We start from the raw sequence: 24418 nt of genomic DNA on the forward strand, positions 1-24418 counted from the left end.
TGCAAAAACAACAGTGTAAAAAGGACAAATTGTGATTTTCTTTGCCGGACTATTTCTTGGGCCGGACTGCAGTGAATTCCTGGTTTCTCAGCTGACCCTCAGGACTCCACCCGGTTACTTATAGATGTACTAAAAATCTCAGAAGCGGCTGGGTGGCTTTTAGGAAACCAACAGCTACGCACAATTATTCATAAAAGGCGGGCTCGCTCGGCTGTTGGTGGATGCCGTTCGCTCTCTGTAACCTCCAGGCCAGCTGCACCCTGCAGCCGCCTCCTCCTGCTGCTGCTGACACGCCTCCCCTGCTATGTGTGACTTGTGCTGTCGTGACGTTAGTTCGTGATTATATGATATTTGTAATCTATTGAAGGCAGGCGAGATTAGGCTGACTAAATGTGACTCAGTCCTGTAAGCACCTGTTCTCTTGTGTGTGCGACTGCTGCTGGGTGTGACGGAGGTATATTTGGTTATCTGGATAATGTGCATGTGAGAGAGATCATGTAGAGCTGCTGGGAAAGTGAATGCATAGTTTCACCTGAGGGAAAAAAACAAGTGTGAGCATGTGTGTGTATCTGTAAGCTGAAAATAAGAAAAAACAACAGTAGCCACATCGCAACAGCGTGTTTAAATATTTGCACTTGGCTTGTTTCTACTGATACAACCTCAATAGAGGCCATTTTATCATAAATCTCGAAAGCAAACATGTAGGTCTCCATCATGGAGGGATATTTGCGTGTTAATGACTCATGTCCATGTCTAACAGCCCGACTGGGAACAAAGAGGCACATCCAACAGCTTGTTGGGGTGACGCTGTAGAGCCCTTCAGCAACCCTCTCGTCCGTGTTCTCGTTGAACAGTCTGATGTCTGATTTATAATTCTTCAAACAGATGCTTCAACTAGGCCGAGCCGATGTCTCTCGGCTAATATGGAGTGACCTCAGCGTCTCAAATGAAAAGGATCTGCGTCTCTGTCGTACATTTTGTTCCTTCTGATTTGAGGGTATTCGGGGAACATTATTCTTTGTTAAAGGAACAAGATGACTGTGTCACTCTACCGACAGACGAGTCAGAGGAAGTCCACGTGTCTCCTCCCCCCCCCCGCCTCTGAAGCAGACTCCGCTCTGTGAAGATAACAGGAATGGAAACATAATAAAAGGCTGCATCACAGGCGAACAGAGACGTTTACTCACAATACGTTTGGACGACGCACGTCTCACTCATTTCCTCCGGTTCCTGGTCGTCTGTTCTCTCACTCGTCGCTCTGCCCGGTGGCTGAAGTCCGTGTCGTGCCGTAGAGCATTTATGCTTTTGATCGTTCACAGTTTCTTTGTGAACTTCACAATAGTTGTGCAGAACAAAATAAGCATGAATAAGAAAAAGGAAAGTCCTCCGTGTCCATCGCCCTCCTCAAACAAGCTAAGCTAGCGTCAGCAGCGTTTGCAAACCCCTCTGTAAAGCTCCGGAATAGTGTAAACGTAGCGAAAGATATGCGTTTTAAAATGGAAACGTAGTAGTGTGGATGGACTAGCTCCACACATGTGACCCCTCCTCTCAGGCCGGATGTCATGAAAGAGTCTGAGTTTACTATCCTCGTCAATACTTCCACACACTCTTATTAGCGCTGAGGACCTCCAGCAGGGCCTTCAATATGTCAGGAAATAAAAAGACATGACCTTTCTTTTAAAAAAAAAAAGTGAGGAAATGCCTCCTCCCTCCCTCTCTCTCTCTGTTTGCCTCCATCACTCAGCATGGTTCTTGTTATACTGACGAGGAGACTGCGGTGCTGTGCTGGCAGTGTTCATGTTGCTGTCACTGCAGTCAGCCCTGTACCTTCAGCCACAACTGATGCAATTGCGGGCCATCCACCGTGTGTGCGTGTGTGTGTGTGTGTGTGGGGCTAGGGGAATCTCCAAGGTCACAGGACAGGAGATAAACTGCTGAGTCACCTGCTCTGTCGTCAAAACAGCTTTTTTCGCTGCGGCAGTTTCTTCTCCGCGGTTTCTATTGTAGATTCGAGCCGTTCTTTAATGGTACATTTATATAATAACACTCACACGAAATCCCAAATTCATTGATTTGACACCTCATCTATACACCGTCAGCTAGCACAACAACTATGGCTGTTTGCCAAATTTAGCGTTGACAGCCATGGAGTGATTTTGCACAACCGCTGCACTCATGATTCACTCCCATGCTCCCACAACTCATTTTCCATTTACAACTGTGCACGTTCCAAATTTTGACTTTCAGATTGATTTTACACTCACACACACACACACACACACACACACACACACACACGGTCATACACACTCTCACACACGCACACTCACACACACACGGCTATACACAGCATGCATCGTGACAAATGACCATGAACCCGCTCACACAGTCTCGCTTTCACACATGGGATTACCCAGAGTTCAAGCGCATCCTCACACACACACACACGGGCTGAAGCTGTTACCATGGCGATTAATGTAAACAGAAGGGAAGTCTCCTGATAGCCTCAGTAGTGGTCAGAGCTGTTGCCATGGCAAGTCCGTACCGCCCAGGCTGCGTTGGTCTGTGCATGTGTAACCATGTGACTGGAACGCACAAAGCAGACAGGAAGCAGCATCTCTATTTCTTCCCCATGTGGTCACTCCCCTTTTCCACTTAATTAAACACACAGACACTTCTTATGCCACTCCTGAATTCGGTTTCTCTTGTCTCGGGGGGGGAGTCCAGGTCACCAGGCTCTGTGGCATTTAGAAAAATAACTTGATCACGACTAGCTGTCGAGGAATAATAAGCTGAAACGAGAAGATGAAACGAATCCGTTTAAAGAAGGCATTACCTTTTTTCTGTGGAAGTGAGGAATGTGACACCTCGCAATTCAGGTCCAGATAACTCTAATACCTCTGTTTTGTGTACAGGTTGGAGGTATCCAGTGTTTTTGTTGAATCTCTATTTTGGGTTTTGCATCGTGTCCTGAGATCTCTGCATGCCTTTGATTCGTCTATTATGACAGTTTCCTTTTTATCATTCCATGGTGGCCTGAAGTAATCTCGCCCAGCATGCATCGGTTCACGTCTTTCTGTTTAATTTTGTGCCACAGAGCTCGTCCCATCTGTGGTGGTATTGCTGGTGGAGAGGAGCCCACTCTTCACCATCCCCCCCCCCCCCCCCTACGGACAGCGTGTTGGCTTGCAGCGTCTCGAGCTTTTACGCCAACTTCTGCTTCCGTTTTGTGGATTTTTTTTATTTTTTTTGTCTTAATTGCGCCGAAGACTGTACAGGCATTTTTCTCACAGCGCTCTCTCTCTCTCTCTCTCTCTCTCTCTCGTCTTCATCTTCTGCTGTCGGAGCCACATTGAGAATACAGACTATAATTGGCACTTAATTGCTGCCGTGGCAACAGTGCTATTTAAGCCTACGCGCTCTGCAACTGAGGCGTATAGCGTGTGCACACAGTCACAAAATACAGAGGAAGGAGGCTCTTATGGCTCCGTTTCCCTCATTTCACCCCACGTGTTTGTGTTTCTTCTACATATAGAGACCGAGCTTCTGCTGAAGACTGTGTGTGTGGCAGCAGTGTTTGTATTCCACCTGTCCTGTTATTCTGCTCCGTTGCTTTCACACAGCAGCGGTAATAAAATCCTTGCCCATCCGGCCTGGCCTCCCGTTGCCATCGTGATCCAGATCCGCTGCGGGTCAGAAGCCTACAACAGGTCCTGAGACAGTTTAGGAGGGTTTAGAAATCTGTTGTTGCTGATCTCTTGGCCTCGTTTTGAATTTGTATCTAATTACATAAACATGACCGTTTATGTAATTCTGAGCTGGTTCTTCGAAGCGAGACACGGAGACTCCTGAAAAAAGTTCCATGAAAACGTGAGATACAGGAAAGGACCCTAAATTATTTAGGAAGTGGAGGATGACGTGTAACTCACACTTAATTGTTAAAATTGACAGTCTCCATGTGACAAATAAGCATCGGCTGCCCTGCAATTGGGCAATTGAGCCTATGAACCTAAAACTATACAACGAACGCAACAATCTTTTCATTGGCATCAATGACACACGACTCAAGCAGATTACTTTGTATTCAAAGCACAGGATAATAATGGTGCATGTGTGTTACTGTGTGTGTGTACGTGTACGTGGTCTGCTCAGTGATGACAGTAGTGTGTAATTGTCCTTGCCCATGCTCTGTCATTATCGTGTGTGTGTGTGTGTGTGTGTGTGTGTGTGTGTGTGTGTGTGTGTGTGTGTGTGTGTGTGTGTGTGTGTGTGTGTGTGTGTGTGTGTGTGTGTGTGTGTGTGTGTGTGTGTGTGTGTGTGTGTGTGTGTGTGTGTGTGTGTGTGTGCTCATTCAGAGGTAACTGAATTTTTCTGGCATTCTTGTCGGTTAAAGGAATGTTTTTGCATTTAGACTTCAGATCGATGGCGTTAAAGCCAAAATGAAACTGAACTTAAAGATAAAATCCCTTCCCAGTGATGGGAGTAGTGAAAAAAACCTCTGGAAGCATTATGACAGACGCTGAATAACAGGGTTAACAAAGGAGCCGCAGATTAGATTGTGCAGGGGGAGGGTGTTTGTGGTTGAGCGGCGCCGGATCTTGTGAGAGATGTGTTAACAATTTGCACTTAGTACAACTACCGTGCGCCATTAATGCCATCTCGCAGCCTCAATTTATGTCTGTTCCAGTGTACCTGACCGCTTTGTGAGCCAACAGAAGGGCATTAATGGACTCTCTGGCATTGTCTGGGTTACCTGCATTGATGACTTGTGTTTAACAACCCTGTTTTATGTAGGGTTTGTTAATGGAGGTGTGAAATGCCAATTAGACCACAGCTTGAGCCATTTTCACACCTTTATCTGTCAAATAGAGATTTTGTGTTTCTGACTCTGGCAATAAATGTGCTTCGGCAGGGAGATAGCAGTTTGAAATACAACCCTGGTTGCCAGTTTGAGTAAAAAGTTGAGTTGAAAGTGTATCGTACAGCAAAGCAACGCACCTTTTGGTTTATAACACTACGAGACAGGGTTTTACAGACAGAAGATACGCATACATGGCCAATAAAGCTGTTTCTGATTGGTTGCAGGCGGATTTGTGCTTTCAGTAAAAATGCAGAAGAATCTGATGACTGAACAACTTTTTGTAATGAATGTACTTTCAGCTCGACATGGAGAAACACTGATGGCTGCTGTCAGTCTCCATGTTAACTGTGTCACTGTCCCCTTGTCGGCCTGTTCTAGTCTCTCCGTTCCTATCTCTGTCTTACACTGTGTGTGCGTGCATGTGCATGTGTGAGACAGACTGTTTCTCTGTTGGATATGCACTTGATGGAGAAACACACACACACGCACTGTTAATGCCAATGCATTTCTTGCGCGGCGCACTCGGAGAGCTCGACTGACTCAGTTACACAGGTTTTATACAGGAGGAAATGCAATCATTGTTGCCACGGGTAACGGCAAGCGGGGACTGCCAGCCAGTCAACCCCCGACACACACACACACACACACACACACACACACACATACACAGTGGCCAATTAGTGAACTCAGCAGCCAGATGTTATACAAGCTCCCGTTTTCTCCAATCAAATGAGCCCCACAGGTTTCCCTTTCAGCGTGTTTGTGTGTGTGTGTGTGTGTGTGTGTGTGTGTGTGTGTGTGTGTCACACTCTTTCAATCCCTCCCTCTCTCTCTACTGACCTTTTTCCTCATTTCAGTATAGCTCAGCTTCACATTTCATTCACTTCTTCCCACCATTCAGACATAATATTCAGCTTGAATGAACATAGTCTCTGTGTGTGTTTGTGTGTGTCAAAGCAAATTCTGTCCAAATCTTATATTTTTTACTGATATAATAATCATATTGTTGATCATAATCATGATTGCAAACTGGAGATTGGAGCTGGCGGTCACATCACTGTTGTGATTATGGCTCTGAAAGCAGGATAGGCTCCAATCAGTGCTGCAGTTTCTGAGAGGCTCTTACACGAGGGCGACGACTGAACGGTAGAAAGCAACGTTAAGTCTTAAGAGTCGTGCTACTGATTTTATTTACATTTATTTTAACTAGACGTAATGCGTTTGTTCTCTACTGTTATAAATGAGGAGTTATTGGGATTATGGGAAGAAGAAATGAGTGCAGATTAAGGCTGAGTTCATGTACCCCCCCCCTACACACACACACACACACACACAGAGGCTCAGAGTGTGTGGCAGAGAGATTGAGTGGTTGCGTATCCCTGTGTGGCTGTTTTTGTCAATGGATGCTCATTCATGTGTGTACGTGTGTCTCTTTTTCAGTCTCTGCGGGTAATGAATGAAAAGCTCTGCGTGTGTGCGTACACGCATGTGTGTAAGCAAGGCAACAATGCAAACAGCACGGCCCGCTCGTTTCGTCTGGCTTTGACGTCACCAAAACCCACAGCAGCTGTTATCAGCGCCAGCAGGTGTCCGCTGTGTGTGCGGGCGTGGGAGGGCATTTGGAGTGATCTCATTGGTTTGCCGGAAAGTCCACCTTGATCACCCGGGGGGCCAACAGGCAATATGATCACTTGTCACTGTAAAAGATGTGTCGAGAGTGAGGTGAGAAACGCAAAGAGGAAGAGAGAGAGAGAAGGAGGGAGGAGGAGGAAGTGAAGGTGAGAAGAGAGAGAGATTCTCGCCGAGAGGTGTGAGAAAAACACCAAGAGCAAGCACCTCAGAGAAGATCGGCAACAAACCGGTAACTGTGATGGCACGCTGGCGTTCTTGGGGCTGGTCTCCCTAGAGGCTGATGGGCGGCTTGTCAAATGTGCTCCTTCTCTAAGGGGCTCGAGGGCTTTGCCGCACAGCAGCGCATATCGATGTGATGGAGAGCTCATTCTCAACAGCCTCTTACCGCCGGGATGAGGCTCTTAAAACACACTCGCAGCACAAACACACACACACAGGTAACAATGGATGAATGGAAACCTCGGCATGGAGAGGGAGGGCGAAGGTGTGATGTGATGACGTCCGGTGGACGAGTGTATGAAAGGCTGCCTGATGACAGACTTTTTTTTTATGCAGTCAGGCGTGTAAGATGGAGAGATGGAAGTAAATTCATGAATTGAGTCTCGACTGATGTAAATAAAGGGTTTCACAGATATACGCATGAAATGTTTAATCGGCAGAATAAGATTATTAGAGCAATGTTAAAACACAGTTGGACCTTTTTTCTTTCTTTTTATTGCTCCCGTTAGCCTAGTGCAGTCTCAGAGTCCTTCCTATGAACCTGACTGCTGTTATTTTGCCACGTTTCACTTTTTTTGTAATAATCCTAAGAAGCACTATTTAAAAGAAAAGACACGCAGTGTATCACAAAAGGCAACAGATTAGCAAGCCAGAGGCTAGCAGCTCCCCGATGCGGCACTTTGAGCTAAATGTTAAACATTAGCATGCTAACATGCGGATGTTTAGCAGGTGTAATGTTAACTGTGGGCACCGTTTTAGTTTTGCTTTTTATCATGCTAATGTTTGCTAATTAGCGCCAGACACAAAGTACATCTGAAGCTGATGGGAATATCACTATGCTATGTTCACCCTGCGGCCAAGCGTAGCCTACTTCATCGTTGTGTTGCTCAAGCGCTCGTTGATTTTAGTTATGTCATTAAAAAGCACTGAGAACTGGCTAGCGGCAAGAATACGTTTCTCTTTTCGTTTTTTTTAGACGGAGCGGAACAGTGGTGGCGGGTAAAGGGAAGGGGGCTGGAAATGGTGAAACCAAACATGATTGGCTGACACTTCGCTGTTGAGGCCGGCTCAAATACGTTTTGTAGAGCGTCACGTGGCGGCAAGTGTCGGGCGTCAGTTTGTAGCTTCATGTCACCGGCTCCCACGGAAAAGGACTTGTGGCCTCTTGATTTGACGCTCGTAGTGTGAACATTGCTTTTTAGTGTTTCAGGTTGCACGCTTCAGCTAATTTGTTTGGATTTTATTGACCACAACAGCAGACAGTGTGTTTTTATATCAACTGTTTACCTCAGGAGTTGGTGGAGAACAAAACGGAGATAATAGACGAGTGAATATTGTACTTCCATTCATTATAGGGCCATGAACGCGACTCCAAATGAATGCTAATGTTGCGCCGTGTCTGCTGAATGTGTCAATAGGTAACTGTTTGCTAAACTTCATACGGTTGTTCCTCTGGGCCTTAAAAGGTGTCTTGTGGTTTTAAACTCGATGTTATTGGCCCTAGTACGTTATAAATCTGGATTTGTGTCGGCTGCAGGTTGCCTGAATGTTGCACAGGAAGAGATCACGGAGGACGTTACAGAGGCAGCGGAGACAAATGATGAGGACAGAGAGACGTTTGTTTTCCACTAATGCGACGTCAGTGAAGCTGATGGCAGATCGTCACAGGAGTCAACGCACGGTTCAGGCAGATTAACTCTCAATAGGCTCATCTTCATTCGTCGCCCTGCTCGTCTCCCCGGCGCACACACGCACAGAAATGATTTTTCATCCGTAGCAGTCGTTTTAAGTGAATGAGTAAAAACAATTGGTAATGTTACACTTGGCAGATCCAATCCCATTATCATTGCAGTGTAATTTTCTGCATGTTAAGATCAGATACCTGTACCTGCTGTCAATGAGATCTCAAAGGCAAAATAACCAAATTCATTCCAATTTTATTTAGGCTGGAATTTTTTTCACATTTTGTTTGCTAGGTTTAATCTGGAAACAGCAAATGGCACTAAAAAAAATGTTGAATCGGTACACTCTACTGACCACACTTGTCTGGTTAGCTCGAGCTCTAACATTTAGAATTTGACCATTGTTTTTTTTTTTTCTGTATTGTGAAAACCTATTTATTGTGAAAACTAGTGGGACACCGGCATAAATGATCAGCTTGTGACTCGCGTGCCCTTCTGTTTAAAACGTGTTCACAGGGGAGCGTTTTCCGAGGTGGTCCTGGCCCAGGAGAAGCTGACCGGCCGGATGTTTGCGGTGAAGTGCATCCCCAAGAAGGCTCTGAAGGGGAAGGAGAGCAGCATCGAGAACGAGATCGCCGTGCTGAGGAAGTGAGTGCCGTCAGACAAAGCGCGCGTAAAGCCTCCCTAATTCTGGTTACCGGGGCAACTGTGCATCTCCCCTCTCTCTTCCACGCAACACAACCCCCCCCCCCCCCCGCCCTTACCCTTCCGCCCCCAGGTCACGATCTGCAGCCCACCTACCACACACATCACGACTGAAACGCCTGTCTGTCTGAGCACAAAACAGCCGCACAATATCAACCAGAAGAATCCTGCGGGAAACTCTATTTCAGTCAATTGAGAGGAAACGTATCGACTTCAATCTGATTTAAACGAGTAGAAGTTGGTATTTCTGCACTCTGCATTGAGAGACATCCGATTTTAGAAGAAACAAAAACATTGATGAAACATTCCTGAGCGTCACACACACACACACACACACACACACACACGGACACACATATTAAAAAGGATTATATTTAGATATTCCTGATTCAACCCATCAGGGCAAGTGTACTGTATGATAACAGCCATGGCAGCTACTAACATGCAAGGGAGGCAAAGCGTACCCTCAGAAGAAAAACACAAGCTTGTCTCCCTTTTACACACAAGCATGTGACCACATGATTACACATAAATGTCACACTGGCCGGGCGTCTGTGCGCCGTGGCAATACAGATGTGTTATTCTATTAGATACAATAAATGTGTTCGTTCGGCCGCAATGTGTAACATTAGAGAAAATGAAAATTGCCTCCAGTAATAAAGGAGAGATGCAGACTTTCATTGAGACAAATGAGTGTCATTACTGCAAACGCATGAGAGCGTGAGGGAGCACACTGGCAGCTTCCATCAGCCCGTTCACTGTGAGACAGCGGGTCGGCTCTGGAGGGGAAAGCTGATGACTTTACACAAATCAGGGCGATGTTCTCCCTCAGCAAATAGAGCCAACGCTTTCAGAGGATCTGCTGAAAGGAGATGATGGAAAGAATTATGGAAAAAATCAAGAAGTTTCGAGAAATTAGTTTTTAATTTGGAGGAACATGACCTCGAGCAATAGCACCTGTATTATAGTAGGTCAACGGCATCATCCTCATGGTTGACATTTCTTCTTGATTTCCCATGATGCAACATTTCCAGGGAGTGTCCCAGCCTGAGTGATAAAAATAGTCAGTGGTCTCATTACTTCATTACATTACAAATTAAAACGATATTATTGATATAAGAATGTTATTCATGCATATATATATATATATTTATATATATATATATATATATATATATCATTTATTTATTTGATTAATCATTTGGTATAGCCCCATAGCTAAAGGGGATGTCTTCAAATTATTTCTTTGCTTCTTTGTTTTTTCTTCCAATTGTCAAAATCTAAATATTAATTTACAGTTGTATAACACAGAAAAGCAGCACATACTCTTAATTGTGAAGCTAAATGTATTCAATGTTTGTCAATTTTACTTGATGAATGACTTGATTCTCTGCTCACGGAGACGTTACTCCACTGCATCTCTACATTGCAAACAGTAGTTTGCTGCCATAATTATGCTCTGATTCCCGTATATAAAATAGATTAATGAATGAACTTATCATTTCAGCTCACTTCAGAGCTTTGTTGTGTGCTACATTTCAAAAGATTGAAAATCAAATAAAAATGCCACACGTGACATCGTTCCGTGCGCAGCAGGACTCATGCAGCAGAAATTCATGAATGAGAACAACTGGCTGGAGCATGAAGCCGATAATGTACGAGAGGGTTTTTAACAATGCTTCCTGGCTCTCCTCTGCCATTACACTCTCTTCATTATCTTTGGCAGGGCTTCAATAAGCGCGCGCGCGCACACACACACACACATCATCCCTTTTCAACCTGCACGTCAGTGTCTGTGTGTATGAGTCACGTCTCAGCTCCGCGGTTCATCGCCTGCCTGCCGTCGAAAGGTTGCACGCTCCATAATAAGTGTCAGATGCTCACCTGCGCACCTGCTGTGCATTCCTGTGTGTGTGTGTGTGTGTGTGTGTTGGAAAGAGAGAGATAGATAGACTAGGGGGAATTACCTCTGTTCACAATGCAAAAGATGATTAACCCACACACCCACACACAAAATCAATCGTGTTTCTACAAGGTATGAGGTGTTAGGATAACGAATGTACTCCTACACACACACACACACACACACACACACACACACACACAGAAGGATGGAAACACCCTCGTCACAGAGCCGTAACCATGGAGAAACCAGGAGAGAACTGACAGAAATGAGCAGAGAGGTGAGGAGAAGATGAAAATGGTTTCGTGGCAGAATGGCCCTCTGTAATCGGAAGATTGTCGGTTCGAGTCCCTGAAGAATTTGAGCTGGGTGGACATTTTTGGGCGAGAGTTCATCCTTGGCTTCAGAATTAGTAGTTTTTGGAAAAAAATTTCAATTCACATCACACTTCCTATTCACAATTTCTCTAGAACTTTCAACTGAATCCTCTTGCCTATGTGGTGTACATCCTGGCATTTCTCGCATACACACAATCCACATACTATGCAGCGGGAACGCAGCAATTTGTTAGTTTGGGATTTCAAACACAGCCACGGTCTTCTTCAGATGTCAACTAGCCTCCAGAAATAACAGTCTCACCTCAAGGTCCCTTTAGTAGCTCTTCTGGAGCTTTCAATCATATCCCATGATCTTCATCAGCGGGTAACGTTTGCGGAGCAACTGGGCAAAAAATGAATATCTAGGAAATCTACATTTCCGTGGCAACTGGGCAAACTATGTCTGCAGATGAAGATCACGTAGTGTGATCAAAAGCTACTGAAGGAATCTGGGTACTGTAGTCTGGATTGTAAGGCCACCCGAGGTAACAGTTTAGTTCCGTTAATGGGTTATTGTGTGAAATAAGACGTGCTGCAGCTTTGAAATAAAACACCGATGGTCTGTCTTTGTTTTGCAGGATCAAGCATGAGAACATTGTGGCACTGGAGGACATCTACGAGAGCCCTGACCACCTCTACCTGATCATGCAGCTGTGAGTTTAAGCCTCGTGTCTTTTTTTGTTGTTCGTTTGCTCTCTTACTTGAGCTTTTGGGACTGTTGATCAATCTAGCTGATGAGAGACAAAAGGGCCCCAAATCATCCATGCGTCACTGGGAGATCATTCAATCAGGTGGTCTAGTGACAGTAAGTTGTATGCTGAAACTTAAAGGGGCAATCCACTGATTTTACACGTTGTGTTCAGTATACGTGTCATAAGAAGTACTACTTATCCTGTGAAAACTGTTGCACTTATCTGTGCAACATGTACACTAAAAGCAGGTTGTGACTGCATGCTGACTTAATAATCAGGAGAAAGTTGTGGTTCTCACAGCGTTTCTCTATTAAACCTGCAGAGCAGTATGACTCAGCATGGAATTATGCTATCTACTTGCATTATGGGAAATGTAGGATTTTTGGACGTTGTTGGAGCTGGAAACATACTAGACACAGATTATAGTGTTGGGATTGTTCAATTTTGAGGTGAGTAATCACTGGTGAAAGAAAAAAATCATTTCATCCTTTTAGATTTTTTTTCTTTCTTTTTTGTCAAAACTTTCTGTTTATTGTATTTTTGGTGATATTTTCTATTTTTAAAAATGGGAACATTAGAACTTTCCTGGAGAAAAACCACAAGAGCAATATCTCTGTTGAATACAGAAATCTTAAAATCACAATGTTTTCTTGAGTTATTCATAAAACACTACATATAAATGAGCCAGAGACTCATAACTCTCCATCTCTGTCTTCCTCACACGTTTAATCTTATTGTTCTGTCCGCCCACCCATCACCACGTACACACACACACACACACACACACACACACACACACACACACACACACACACACTCTTCACTTCAATGACAGCTCCACTGAGACGACAAAATCTCACACACGCACAAACAGCCCACCCGTCCTCCCACACACACACACAACACAGAATAAATCGGCAACATCTGCGCTTTGATGGTCAGCTGTAGGGGGAAGCAGGGGGTGTGTGGTTCACCCATGGGTGCCCTTACTAACCTCCTCTGCAAGGTTACTGCCGCTTACATAAGAGGAGAAGTTGGTCGGTCAGTTTGGCCCTTGTACTGGAAACATTTCAGTCAAGTTCAGGTGGAAGTCATGGCTGCGGATGACACAACAAGGGCTATGTTTACAACCCGGCGTTCACGCATTATCTTGTCTGCCTACCACACGAGGATCCTTCTACGTTAGCTCCGGTCAAAATACAGGAAGCTGAGAGTTTTGTTTTGATAAAAAAAAACTTTTCTAGTTTTGATTCAGGGAATAAACTCTTAAGTAAAAGCTAATATTTTACTTTTGAATGAAAAAATGTACTTCTTCCTTTTCTTTGAGATTAAACTAGTTCATTGCATTTTCTGTGCTCTAGTTCTGGAGTTCATGTAGCAGCTGTATGTCATAATCAATAGAAATGGAACTTGGGTGATTGTTTAAACTTGCTGATTTTAGCCTGAATAAGAATTTACATTTTCTTTAGATTGGGATGATAGATCAGTACGCTTTAAATGGTCCAAAGGTTTACAGAAAACACTGCATGATATCTTTTAAAAAAGACTAGCTCAAGGCTACAAAAGCTTACAGTGAATCACAAGTTGAATCGTAACGACTGTGGAGGAAAACTGCTGTTAGAGACAGAGATCTACCGTAGCTTTAACAGGTTGCTGCGCAGTAGTATCATTCTCAGTCATAGGCTGATAAGATCTGGCTCCTATATAGGTTACTGTGACAGTTACGTCAGTCCTCATCTGATAAATGCAAGTTTTAAGCGACATCACTGGTATTTAATGGTATTTATGTTCAGCACCAGTGACATTTTCAATCCAGGCTAAAGGCTTTCATCTAAAGAAGCTGCCGTGCTTCTGCTGCAGATGTCAGGCTTAAGGAAATACAAACATTATTTCCCTGTAAACGTATACAACATTATCTGTGTGACCTTAGCTAATGTTAGCGACCATAAGCTACCGGTCATACCAGACCAAATAAGGCTGGAGCAGCAAAACACTGTTTTGAATTGAGCAAAGTTAATTCAACGAGGCCAAATTTCATTCGTCCAAAATGACTTCCTGTAATTATAACTTTTCTGGGGCAAATTTTCATCTGCAGCTAGCTAAGCTGACAGTAATGATAATAGATGACTGAAGGAATTATCAGAAAATAAATTGTCACAATGAGCACTAGGGTTGCAGGTTTACACCCGAAATGATAAACCTAATGAATTGTGATTATTCATCGCGATCATTTATAGATTTTAGGAAAAATATTTTTAGTGGGCATTTAAATAAATGGAGCACTACTTTTATTTTTGATGTTGTGCTACATTGCTGCTAATGTGCAGATCTCTGCATGAAAATAAGACATACGTTTCTCCTTCTACCTAAAATAAGTGAGTTTTCTTGTAGACGTGCAAAATGAGTAATATACAGTATATCACGGTTCTACTCTGGACCGCTGGCGCAACATTCAGGAAAATTTCTCACTGTCGGCAACCTCCGGTTCTGCCGAGTGAAGCCGATGCTGAAGTGTCTTAAATCCTGCATTCCCTCTACTGACCAGCAGGGGGCGACTCCTCCGGTTGCAAAAAGAAGTCTGATTGTATAGAAGTCTATGAGAAAATGACTCTACTTCTCTCTTGATTTATTACCTCAGTAAACATTGTAAACATGGGTTTATGGTCTCAATCTCTAGTTTCAAGTCTTCTTCAATACAGCATGATGTTCATTTAGTAAGTTATGGTCCAGTTAGAGTCAGATAGACCATAGAGCAGGGGATGCTTTAGGGCGGGCTAACTGTGATTGACAGGTCACTGCCGTTACCAGAGCCGTATACGGCATCTCTACGTCACTCCTCCGCATTCCAAATATGGTAACTTCCGTTCATTGGCTGCAAAAAAAACAACATGGCGATCCCCAAAACTCGAGGCTTCAAAACGCCAGTCCACAAACCAACGGGTGACATCACGATGACTACGTCCACTTCTTATTTCCTACTCTTTTCTCAAGTAGAACAACACCAGTATGGAACAGCCTGAGTCAAGTAACAGTTAGTGCCTCCTCAGTCAACGCATTCAAGACCAGCCTAGGGAGAGAATGGTAACACCATCAAAGCCAACACCAACACATATTTTCCTACTAATTCACCGTCCAGTCTCACGTTCTGCATTAACACATCTAACAAACCTTGAGACTCAACTAATTACTGATGAGGATCAAGCCATCACCTTGGTTTAGGGTCTCAATACTCTTATAGGGTACCTAATGACCTTTACTAAAGGTAAATTACTAAAGGTAAATTATATACAGTCTATGAGCGCAGCGGCATGACGGTTCCCCAACAGTGAAGCCAAAACATATTGATCGCCCCCCCCCCCCCCCCCCCGGTGGCTGTCTGTTCTCGATTTGATATGCAGTGAGGTTTTTTTTTTACAAGCGGAGCACGCTTTTCCAACGTCAATATCCCAGTCGATCATGTTCCTTTAATTGCGGTGAGCCAAAATCGTGATGATATCCGAATAATTGAGCAGCCCCAGTAAGTAAGCACACAGGTTAATCGTGTGAATTCAGCCTTTCACAGAGCTGAGGTTCCTCCAACGCGTCTGCTGAGAAGTGCGTTACGTCACCTGAAATCCTCTGTTGGCCAGACTGCAGTCAAAGGTTTTACTCCGATTAAGCTGTTTAACTTCAATAACGTTAACCTTTTGACGGAGTTTCCTGTTGTCATGAATAAACCAATTAACGGTACTTGTGTTGGCGGGCCGGCTGCCACCACGTTGTTTGTCAGCTTTACTTACGCTGGGTAACATGAGAAGGAAGTGATCGTCCCTCCTCAGTCTTAACTTTACTGGTAAATCACTTCTAGACATGATTAAAGGGAGATAAAAACGCTGATGATTTTTTAATTGGGTCCAGATTTAAGAAATATAATCTCATGACTTTGAATAGGAGCTTTACATAAATGTCCCTTTCTGTCTCTGAGCTGCAGTTAAGTTGATGTACTTCTCTCTGCTGGGCTGCATATACAGGCTGTCGGACTCAATAAAACATCTTCTCAAGGGGTTTTGAGCCGCTGCCTCATTTCTACTGCTTTCACCTCGCTTTCAGGGCAAAAGACAGTTTTCATTCCAACAAAGCGTGACAGAGACGGTAACAGGAAAGACCCCGCCTCTGCTCCTCTGTCCCCCTGTACACCCCCCCCATCCCTGCATCTTTTCTCTCCTCTCTCACACCATCTGCTCTCTGCTCCCTCCACTTCACTGCTTCCTTTCCTCCCCTCTCGCACCTTATTTCCATCGCCATCACCTCTCGCGTTTCGCCTGCTCACTTGCATTTAAAAAAAACCTAACATTTTTCCTGATCTTTTTTTTCTTTTTTTCTTTCAAGTTCCATCTATTCATGGATTGTGGCTCGGTTGCCATAGTTACAGGGTCAAAGTTAACACCTGCTTTATAGCATTTCATTGGGACCTTGAGAATTGCAGCAGGTGGCATTATCAGCACGAGAGATTAGTTGTGCCGTTGTTTGTGTGATATTATTTTACTTATTCAGACAAGCTTTTGGATAACCTTTCTGACTGTTACAATTCATATTTGCTGTGCCACTCCTCATTCTATTTGACTAACATTTTCACAGTGCTCTTTTAAGATTCTGCATCATCTCATGTTCAGACAGAGAGAGAGAGAGAGAGACGCTATGTTAAAAAATAGAAGGCTCTGTGTAAAAGCATCAGAAGAGAGAGCGGTTCAGGCTCCCTTTTTCATGTGGCCTCAGCGCTGCAGGCTGTTCTCCCTTATGCTGTACACAGCAGCTCCGTCACTCTACAGCTGATCTGCTGAAACAGAGAGAATCTGTGTAGCTGGTGACGGCAATCTGTCATCAGTGCCTCAGCAAGCGTGTAGCAGAAAGCGAGGCTTTTCCAGACCAATCGCCACTGTAATAAGTAACATTTGTTCTAATTATGTTCATTTACCTGAGATGTCAGTCTTTAGTTATTTTTTCAGCACACATGAATCTCATTTATTTATTTATTTTAAATGTTTTTGGTGTAAATGCGGCGTGGCAGATCGATGCAGTCTGGCAGCGCTTCCTTCGCTCCCGTTCATCACAGCCCGTCTTACGTCACCTCCACCGCAGGGAGGCAATCGGTCGGCGCCGCTATGAAAATCGATGCAAACGAGAGCAACGTGGGCTTTATATTGATGCTGTTTGTGTTGCGAGAGGCATATTAGCAAAAAAGCGAAAGCATCTGTGGTGTAGTAAGTATAAACAAAAGTATGCAGCATCTGACCTTAGAAAGGTTGCAAAAAGATAGACCTCTGGTATCATCTTTTGATTCTTTATGATATAGTTTTAAGTGTGTGTTTTTATTTATTGCATCGCCTTTTGTTTTCGTGCATTCATGGGAAACCTAAAGCAGCAGGTGGGCAATTTTTGGGGTGAAATTACATCTTGACAAAATGATCAAACCGTCTGGTCATTTTACAAAATTCCGTCATTCAAATTAAGGATTTCAGACAAATTGCAATTTTAGAAAATAGTTAAAATGATATTTATTAAGGTTTTTGTGTGATAAGCATTCATGGGAACAAACATCAACTGGATCAAAGAAAAGCAAAAGTGCAAGTGCAGCCTTTGAAGCGGTGGGGCAGCTGTGATTAGTTAGTCAGGTCCCTAGACTGTAATGGCTCTTCATCTCTGCCACGGCGAACAGCATGTATCTCACACACACACACACACACACACACACACGTGCAAATAAGGCTTTCTGTCAGCCATGATGCACAACCGTCGCCCCGAGACAGCGATGCGGCCGCCTGCCTTTAAACAGAGGAGCTGACGGAGGAGAGATGGATGTTGGGATGGTGAAAAAGGGAATGCCTGAAAATTCATCTGTAGCTGTAGAAAACAGGGACGACTCTACCCCCAGAATCAGATGACTTAAAATGTAAATGTGCTGAACCCATAATGTACACGATGATTTAAAGCACAGGTGTTTGCACTTATTCCGGGTAATTCGACTCCTCTCCGGTTGAAGAGGGAACAGTGTGGACATTTTGACATGTCAGAAGGAAAATCACAGGTGTAAATAAGACAATTACACACAGTGGGTTTTGTTTACGCTCATGTGCGGAACTCTGTCCTGAATTGAAACTGTGCCGCTCAGATTTGGAGCCGACCCACTGAAAGCGCAGTCTGCCCACACAGCGGTCAGAAGAGCTTTAATCAGCCTCGATAAGTGGAAACACCTGGACAGAGGGTGTGGAGGGCCTTAAAAGGTCACAGCAAAAATAAAAAACATAAAACATAATTTTATTGTTTTTCCAAGAAGATTTTTCTAAATGCAGAAATTGTCGAGACCTATTCACTTTATGCCGGCCCGTCCATTTTTTTCCCCTGCTGGTCCGAACGCCTCCGGTTTAGCGCTGTTAGCATTGAAAACAATGAGGGATATTTGGGAACAAAAAAACAACAATCGGATGGTTTTACATTACACTACATTACAGTCATTTAGCAGACGTTTTTATCCAAAGCGACTTGCAATTCAAAAACATCAGCCATCAGTGACTGGGAGGACAACATGTGAAAATGGCCTGGACCTTTTGAATTACTTTGTAGCGTCTCTGTGTGTAGATGTAGCGAAGCTTATACATCTGCTGGTCGGAATCGGCATATAAAAGCACATTTCGACAGTTTTTTTTGTAATAATTGTAGGCAGACAAAAGTCTGCACAGAGGGTTAATGTGTATAAAGATTAGTTCATCTAGAGAGTGAATTAAACCAACCTGTCCATATGTCTGATAGCTAGTAGCTAGCTATTGCCAAATCAATGGTTCTTGATTCATTTTATGGTTAAACATACATTGGAGACCTGTGTCTTCCCTTCTAGCAGTGAGAGTAACTACAAAAACACTGTCGACATGTGCTTCATATACAGTCAGCAGCTCCTCTCATTTCCAAAAACAGCGGAAATTTCCAATTAGGTGTTATTTTGATAAACTTTCTAAATGGTGACTTTCTTTCCTGAAAAATGATTACAACTTAAGAACAGCTTCTTTTAAAGATTTTATTTTTTTTGCAAGTGCAGGATGATGAGGCTTGCAGCGTTAAGAAAAGTAATCGTACTTCCGCTCTAAGACGGTCGTACGATTACAAAATGGCGCCATGTGAAAGAGCCCTTGTTCAGGCAAAGAATAAGGTCAATACCACGCAGGCTTAGAGCCGCACAAACGGCATTTTCTCATCTATTAAATGAGACGCACTGCATTCTGGGATTGTTATCAGAATTGGAATGCACATGCCATGGCCGCTACTTTTTCCGTTCCATTGGGAAATTTGTGATGGCCCGATATCGGACACACATTTTACACGGCGAACAGTAACTGTAGTGCTCTATAATAAATAGGGGGCGATTTTGGCCGGGGGACATAAATATATTGTAATGATGCTGTGACCTTTGACCTCCTGATATTGATTATTGGATCGAATGAATAATGGTTCATTTGACAATCCCTCAGCCTTATTTTACAGGCTGCGTGTATATGCGTGTGACATCGTGTTTAGTGTGTGTACTTGTACGTGTTTAACTTTGATGTGTGACCTTGTATGTTTATCTCTGTGTTTTTCACGAGTGTCTCTGTGTGTATGCGCTTGCTTTTAATATGTTCATGTCTCTGTGTGTGTGTGTGTGTGTGTGTGTGTGTCTGTGTGCGTGCGGTCCTGCCCTCGCGTCTGCGCTCGTGTGTCTGTGTGCTCTTTGTGTGGCTGCTCCTGTCTGATTGCCATGGTCTCCTTACGCAAACGCTTACGCAACCATGCAGCCTGGTGCCTGATCTCCCCTTTTGCAGTGTGTGTGTGTGCGCGTCTGTTTGTGCGTGTGTGTGTGTTTGGCCCCTTCCTGTCATTCCCAGAAACGACTGCCCCTGAAACCGAACATGTCGCTGCCCTCTTTGAAGAGTCAGAGGATTAGCAATTAATTCTAATCTTTTTTTTTTTTTTCAGAAACTTCATTAGAGTTTAACTTCCACAGGCTCTAATCTGATCTGTTGCCGTGACGACGGCCCACAGATACGCTGTGCGACCGCACGCGCACTCCTTTGTGCATTCTTGTGTGTCTGTGCACATTTGTGGCCACTAGTGCATGTGTGCATATGCCTTCATTATGCTTTAATGCACAAAGTATAAACATGCAGTAAAGAATACTACAAGGTTTGTTGGGTACTACTACTATTAATAGTACTACTAGTAATATTACAAATACTGCCACTGTGTTGCTTACTTATGTCGACACATCTTGTATGGCAAATAGTCCACATTAACATCCAAACATTTAGATTAGATGACATCGTGAGGTGAAGGAGGAGGTTATCCTCCAGCAGGGGGAGCTATGCATCCGTACAGCAGAAGATGAGCACGTTCCCATCTGCTCCGACTGTATGTGCGCCTGAACAAGTCATTACATGTGGTCTGGAGTCATAAAACATCAAACTAAATATTGAAAGAATCTGCCAGAGGGGATGGACTTTGAGATGTGCTTTTTATCTTTTTTCTGGGGTCAAATGTGAGTTTCTTCTTTTACCAGCATTGATGGGTTCCATTCTGTCTGCACGCTGCAAGTGTGTCAGAATATGTTTTTTATCAACTTGGCGGGAGCTTTGACTCCTTTCAAGAACAGGTTTTGCATTGAAAATTGAGCTAAAAGTACGAATTTCAGTTTTTCTTTCTATTCAAATTTAAGGAAAATTGTCATCATTTGAAGTACACACCACCATATGCATAACATCTGAGTTTAAAGGTTTACTTTCTCATGCAATCAGAGCAGTTTGATCTGCATTTGCATGTCTCACAGTCCCTGCAACACCCAACGTCATAGTTCTACTTTGAGAGGGCACAAACACTGAGAGCTGAACTACCAAAACCAGAACGGTGTTTTTGAGAATCGATACGGTATCACAAAACATAATATCGCGATTGTCGATATTTTCTTACACCCCTGCTTTCCAGGAATATGGGAGGATGCATTTTCCAACTTTTATCACACTTTGCAAAAATAACATGAACATGTTACACGGTATGCTAAACGCTGCAGGGTATGTGAGTACTTTGTGTGTGTGTATAAGTGTGTGTGTGTGTGTGTGTGTGTGTGTGTGTGTGTGTGAGGAAGCACATTACTCACAGCTTCCACACGCTCTTGGCTGGAAACATCCACATAAATTACCAGAAATCTTGACCCAGCAACACCCCCACCCCCCGGCCTTTTACCGGTCACTGCCACGTGTGTGTGTGCACGCTAATGTTTTTTTTTAACAAACATACACTGACACACATAATCTCCTTGCCATTCCGCAGCGTGTCCGGCGGCGAGCTGTTCGACCGAATCGTGGAAAAGGGTTTCTACACGGAGAAGGATGCGAGCACGCTGATCCGACAAGTCCTGGACGCTGTGAACTACCTGCACAAGATGGCCATCGTACACCGAGACCTGAAGGTAGGTCTCTCTCTCTCTCTCTCTCTCTCACGCACACACGCATACACACACACACACACACACACAAACACACCCCTCCTGTATTTTACACCACACCAGCAGTTTGTTCTTATTTGACAGGCAATGATTTACTGCAGCAATGAGTGCAGTAGCTCGACACATGCAGTGCATTGTGGGTCGGTGTTGCGCGTGCAGGCTGTTAGAAGAGAGGGGATTGGTCAGAGTGGCCTCCATAAAAGAGGGTTGCGTCTCTGACCAAATAACCATGGATTTAGAAGGAAAATGAAAGCCACAAAAATGACATAAAACCACTTGATTCTCTCTTTCTCTCCATCTCCCTCCTCCAGCCAGAGAACTTGCTGTATTTTAATACCCAAGATGAGTCCAAGATCATGATCAGCGACTTTGGACTCTCCAAGATGGAGGGCAGTGGCGATGTCATGTCCACTGCGTGCGGCACGCCGGGATATGTGGGTACGTTAGCCAGTCTTCCCTGGCCTCTCCTTCTCCTTCTTTTTCTTTCCCCCTAAAAAAACGTTAGTATCTAGGAAAGGAAGAGATAATAAACTGTTTAATAAAGGCTTGCTGTCCTAAGGGCTTTCCACTCTCTACACGGCACACGTGTGATAACGAGGGCAGATTTGCCACTTTAAACTAAACTCAATTTTGAAGCAATGGGTCCTTGATTTCAGACGGAGGTAGACAAAAGCCGGTTTTGCAGACTTGGTTTTTGGGTCCATAGCAGCCGCGTCGTGGTTTGGCGATGGGGGGCATATCTAGCCCACGTTTGTATTTCTCATTATGCCACCACGTGTTAGTGTGAATACGAACCGAGCTGTCTCCTTTGTTTTCTGCAGGCGTTAATCCAACAACACGCATGAAAAATTCAAAGAGCGGATGTTGTTAGAATCTGACACCATTTATGTTTCCTGCACCGTCTTTGTGATCTGGTGGTGTGTGTGTGTGTGTGTGTGTGTGTGTGTGTGTGTGTGTGTGTGTGTGTGTGTGTGTGTGTGTGTGTGTGTGTGTGTGTGTGTGTGTGTGTGTGTGTGTGTGTGTGTGTGTGTGTGTGTGTGTGTGTGTGTGTGTGTGTGTGTGTTGTAAGAGACAGATGTTCTGTGTTGACAGCACACACACACTCCCATGTCGGAACATAAACACACTGGTTGTTCTGGCAAACAGCACAAGCAAATCTGTTGTAGAAGGACAGACAGACAGACAGGTACATAAATAACAGTCTTAATTATATTGTTAAACTGTTAGGAATCTATTTTGCAGTGCCCCCATCAGGCCAACTTTAGCAAACACAGCTGTAGTTCATGTTGTGTAACAGATCAATATCTTTTTGTAGTTTCAGTTTGGCTGCTTTTCTCTCTCTGTACCTCTCTCGTCCATCTATCCCCCCTGACCAGCCTCCTCTCCCTCCTGCAGAGGCTTGCTTGGCCACAGGGCATTTCCACTCAGGACAATTTGTGTCTAAATGTAACTATAAATAACCCTGGAACGCACAGGATTAAAAGCAGATCTGAACGATGTGCATGTGCATATACTTAAGAAGAACTTCCATTGACAAAGAGATCTCACTGGGCTCTTGAAGTTCTCTTGGGATGTTAACAAAGGCTGTGGGACTATTTTTGAATGTGTCACTGCAAGCAAGTGCTGGTATGTTCAGCCCCACAAACATTTGCTCCTGACAAATCACAATGTCTTGCCTAAAAATAGAGTTAGATCAACTATTGTATGTACTTCACTGTTTTACTGTAACAGCCCTCCAGTGACAGCTCCTTAATTTATTCTATTATTAGTTAATGCCAGGTACATTGCTTATTGATCAACGAAATGTTTGTTTATTTATTTATTTATTTAATAATTTAGTAGGGCTAGTTAAAACCTTCTTCTTTTTTTTACAGAACATGAGGAAGACAAAAACAGCAAATACAGGACAGTTATCCAGATAAAAAATTTTTTTTTTAAGATTTGTAAATAAAAGTCAGATATCCCACATAAACAAACTATATATGATACATGTCAGTTCACTTTAGCACCTGTGTCAGGTTCCTGTTGGCTTGACGGCTTTCACTGTGAAGCCGCTGCAGGCTGGCAATTCCAAATAAGCAATGTTGAATTTAAAAAGCAATCCACAGACATCCCTTTGACCAGATGTTGCTCTTTTATTCCACACAAGAAAACGGAGACGAACCCTCGTGAAAGCTTATGTTAACGAGACACACGATTTGGGACAATAGCTTTGTTCTGAAATAGCAGAAGAATGACCAAAAGAGTCAAAACAGAGTCCAAAGATGGTGAGGTCCCTCCCATTGTTTGATCGGTGATGTGGAGAACATGCAGTGCAGAAATACTTCAGTAAGGAGAATTTAGCAACAGAAATGGAGTTGCACGGATGAATATACATTTCTGATCACTGCCATGTTTTACATATTTACAACATATTTGACCCTAAACTCTTTAACTTTTTAAAGTAGTAAGCACCAGGCACAAGTCCAGCAAAACAACACACACACACACACACACAACGTGTGGGAGCTAAATTAAGGATAAATAAAAACCCTGCACACACCTTCACAATGACTCAGTGTAGATCTATAAACAAATCTCTGATTCAGCACGTGTGCAGAGTTTCTGTTTTGGTATTTCTTCATATCTTGCCATGTGTGTAAGTGTGCCAAATCTATTTCAATCCGGCCGTGTGTGTGTGTGTGTGTGTGTGTGTGTGTGTGTGTGTGTGTGTGTGTGTGTGTGTGTGTGTGTGTGTGTGTGTGTGTGTGTGTGTGTGTGTGTGTGTGTGTGTGTGTGTGTGTGTGTGTGTGTGTGTGTGTGTGTGTGTGTGTGTGTGTGTGTGTGTGTGTGGCAATGTTAT

The 24418-nt window shown here is 43.7% G+C and overlaps 1 protein-coding gene across 1 annotated transcript in view; it reads left to right on the plus strand.

Moving 5' to 3' along the window:
* The window catches only part of camk1da (calcium/calmodulin-dependent protein kinase 1Da), a 43477-nt gene that overhangs the window by 13080 nt on the left and 5979 nt on the right, over positions 1-24418 (plus strand). The window contains exons 3-6 of the mRNA XM_076075974.1: positions 8911-9042; positions 11958-12032; positions 21402-21540; positions 21888-22014. Of these exons, the coding sequence (XP_075932089.1) occupies positions 8911-9042; positions 11958-12032; positions 21402-21540; positions 21888-22014 (473 nt within the window). The remainder of the gene's footprint in view (positions 1-8910; positions 9043-11957; positions 12033-21401; positions 21541-21887; positions 22015-24418) is intronic.

The sequence above is a fragment of the Anarhichas minor genome, unplaced genomic scaffold (genome assembly GCF_050575085.1).
Source record: "Anarhichas minor isolate MPS153535 unplaced genomic scaffold, ASM5057508v1 ptg000055l, whole genome shotgun sequence".
Lineage (NCBI taxonomy): Eukaryota > Metazoa > Chordata > Actinopteri > Perciformes > Anarhichadidae > Anarhichas > Anarhichas minor.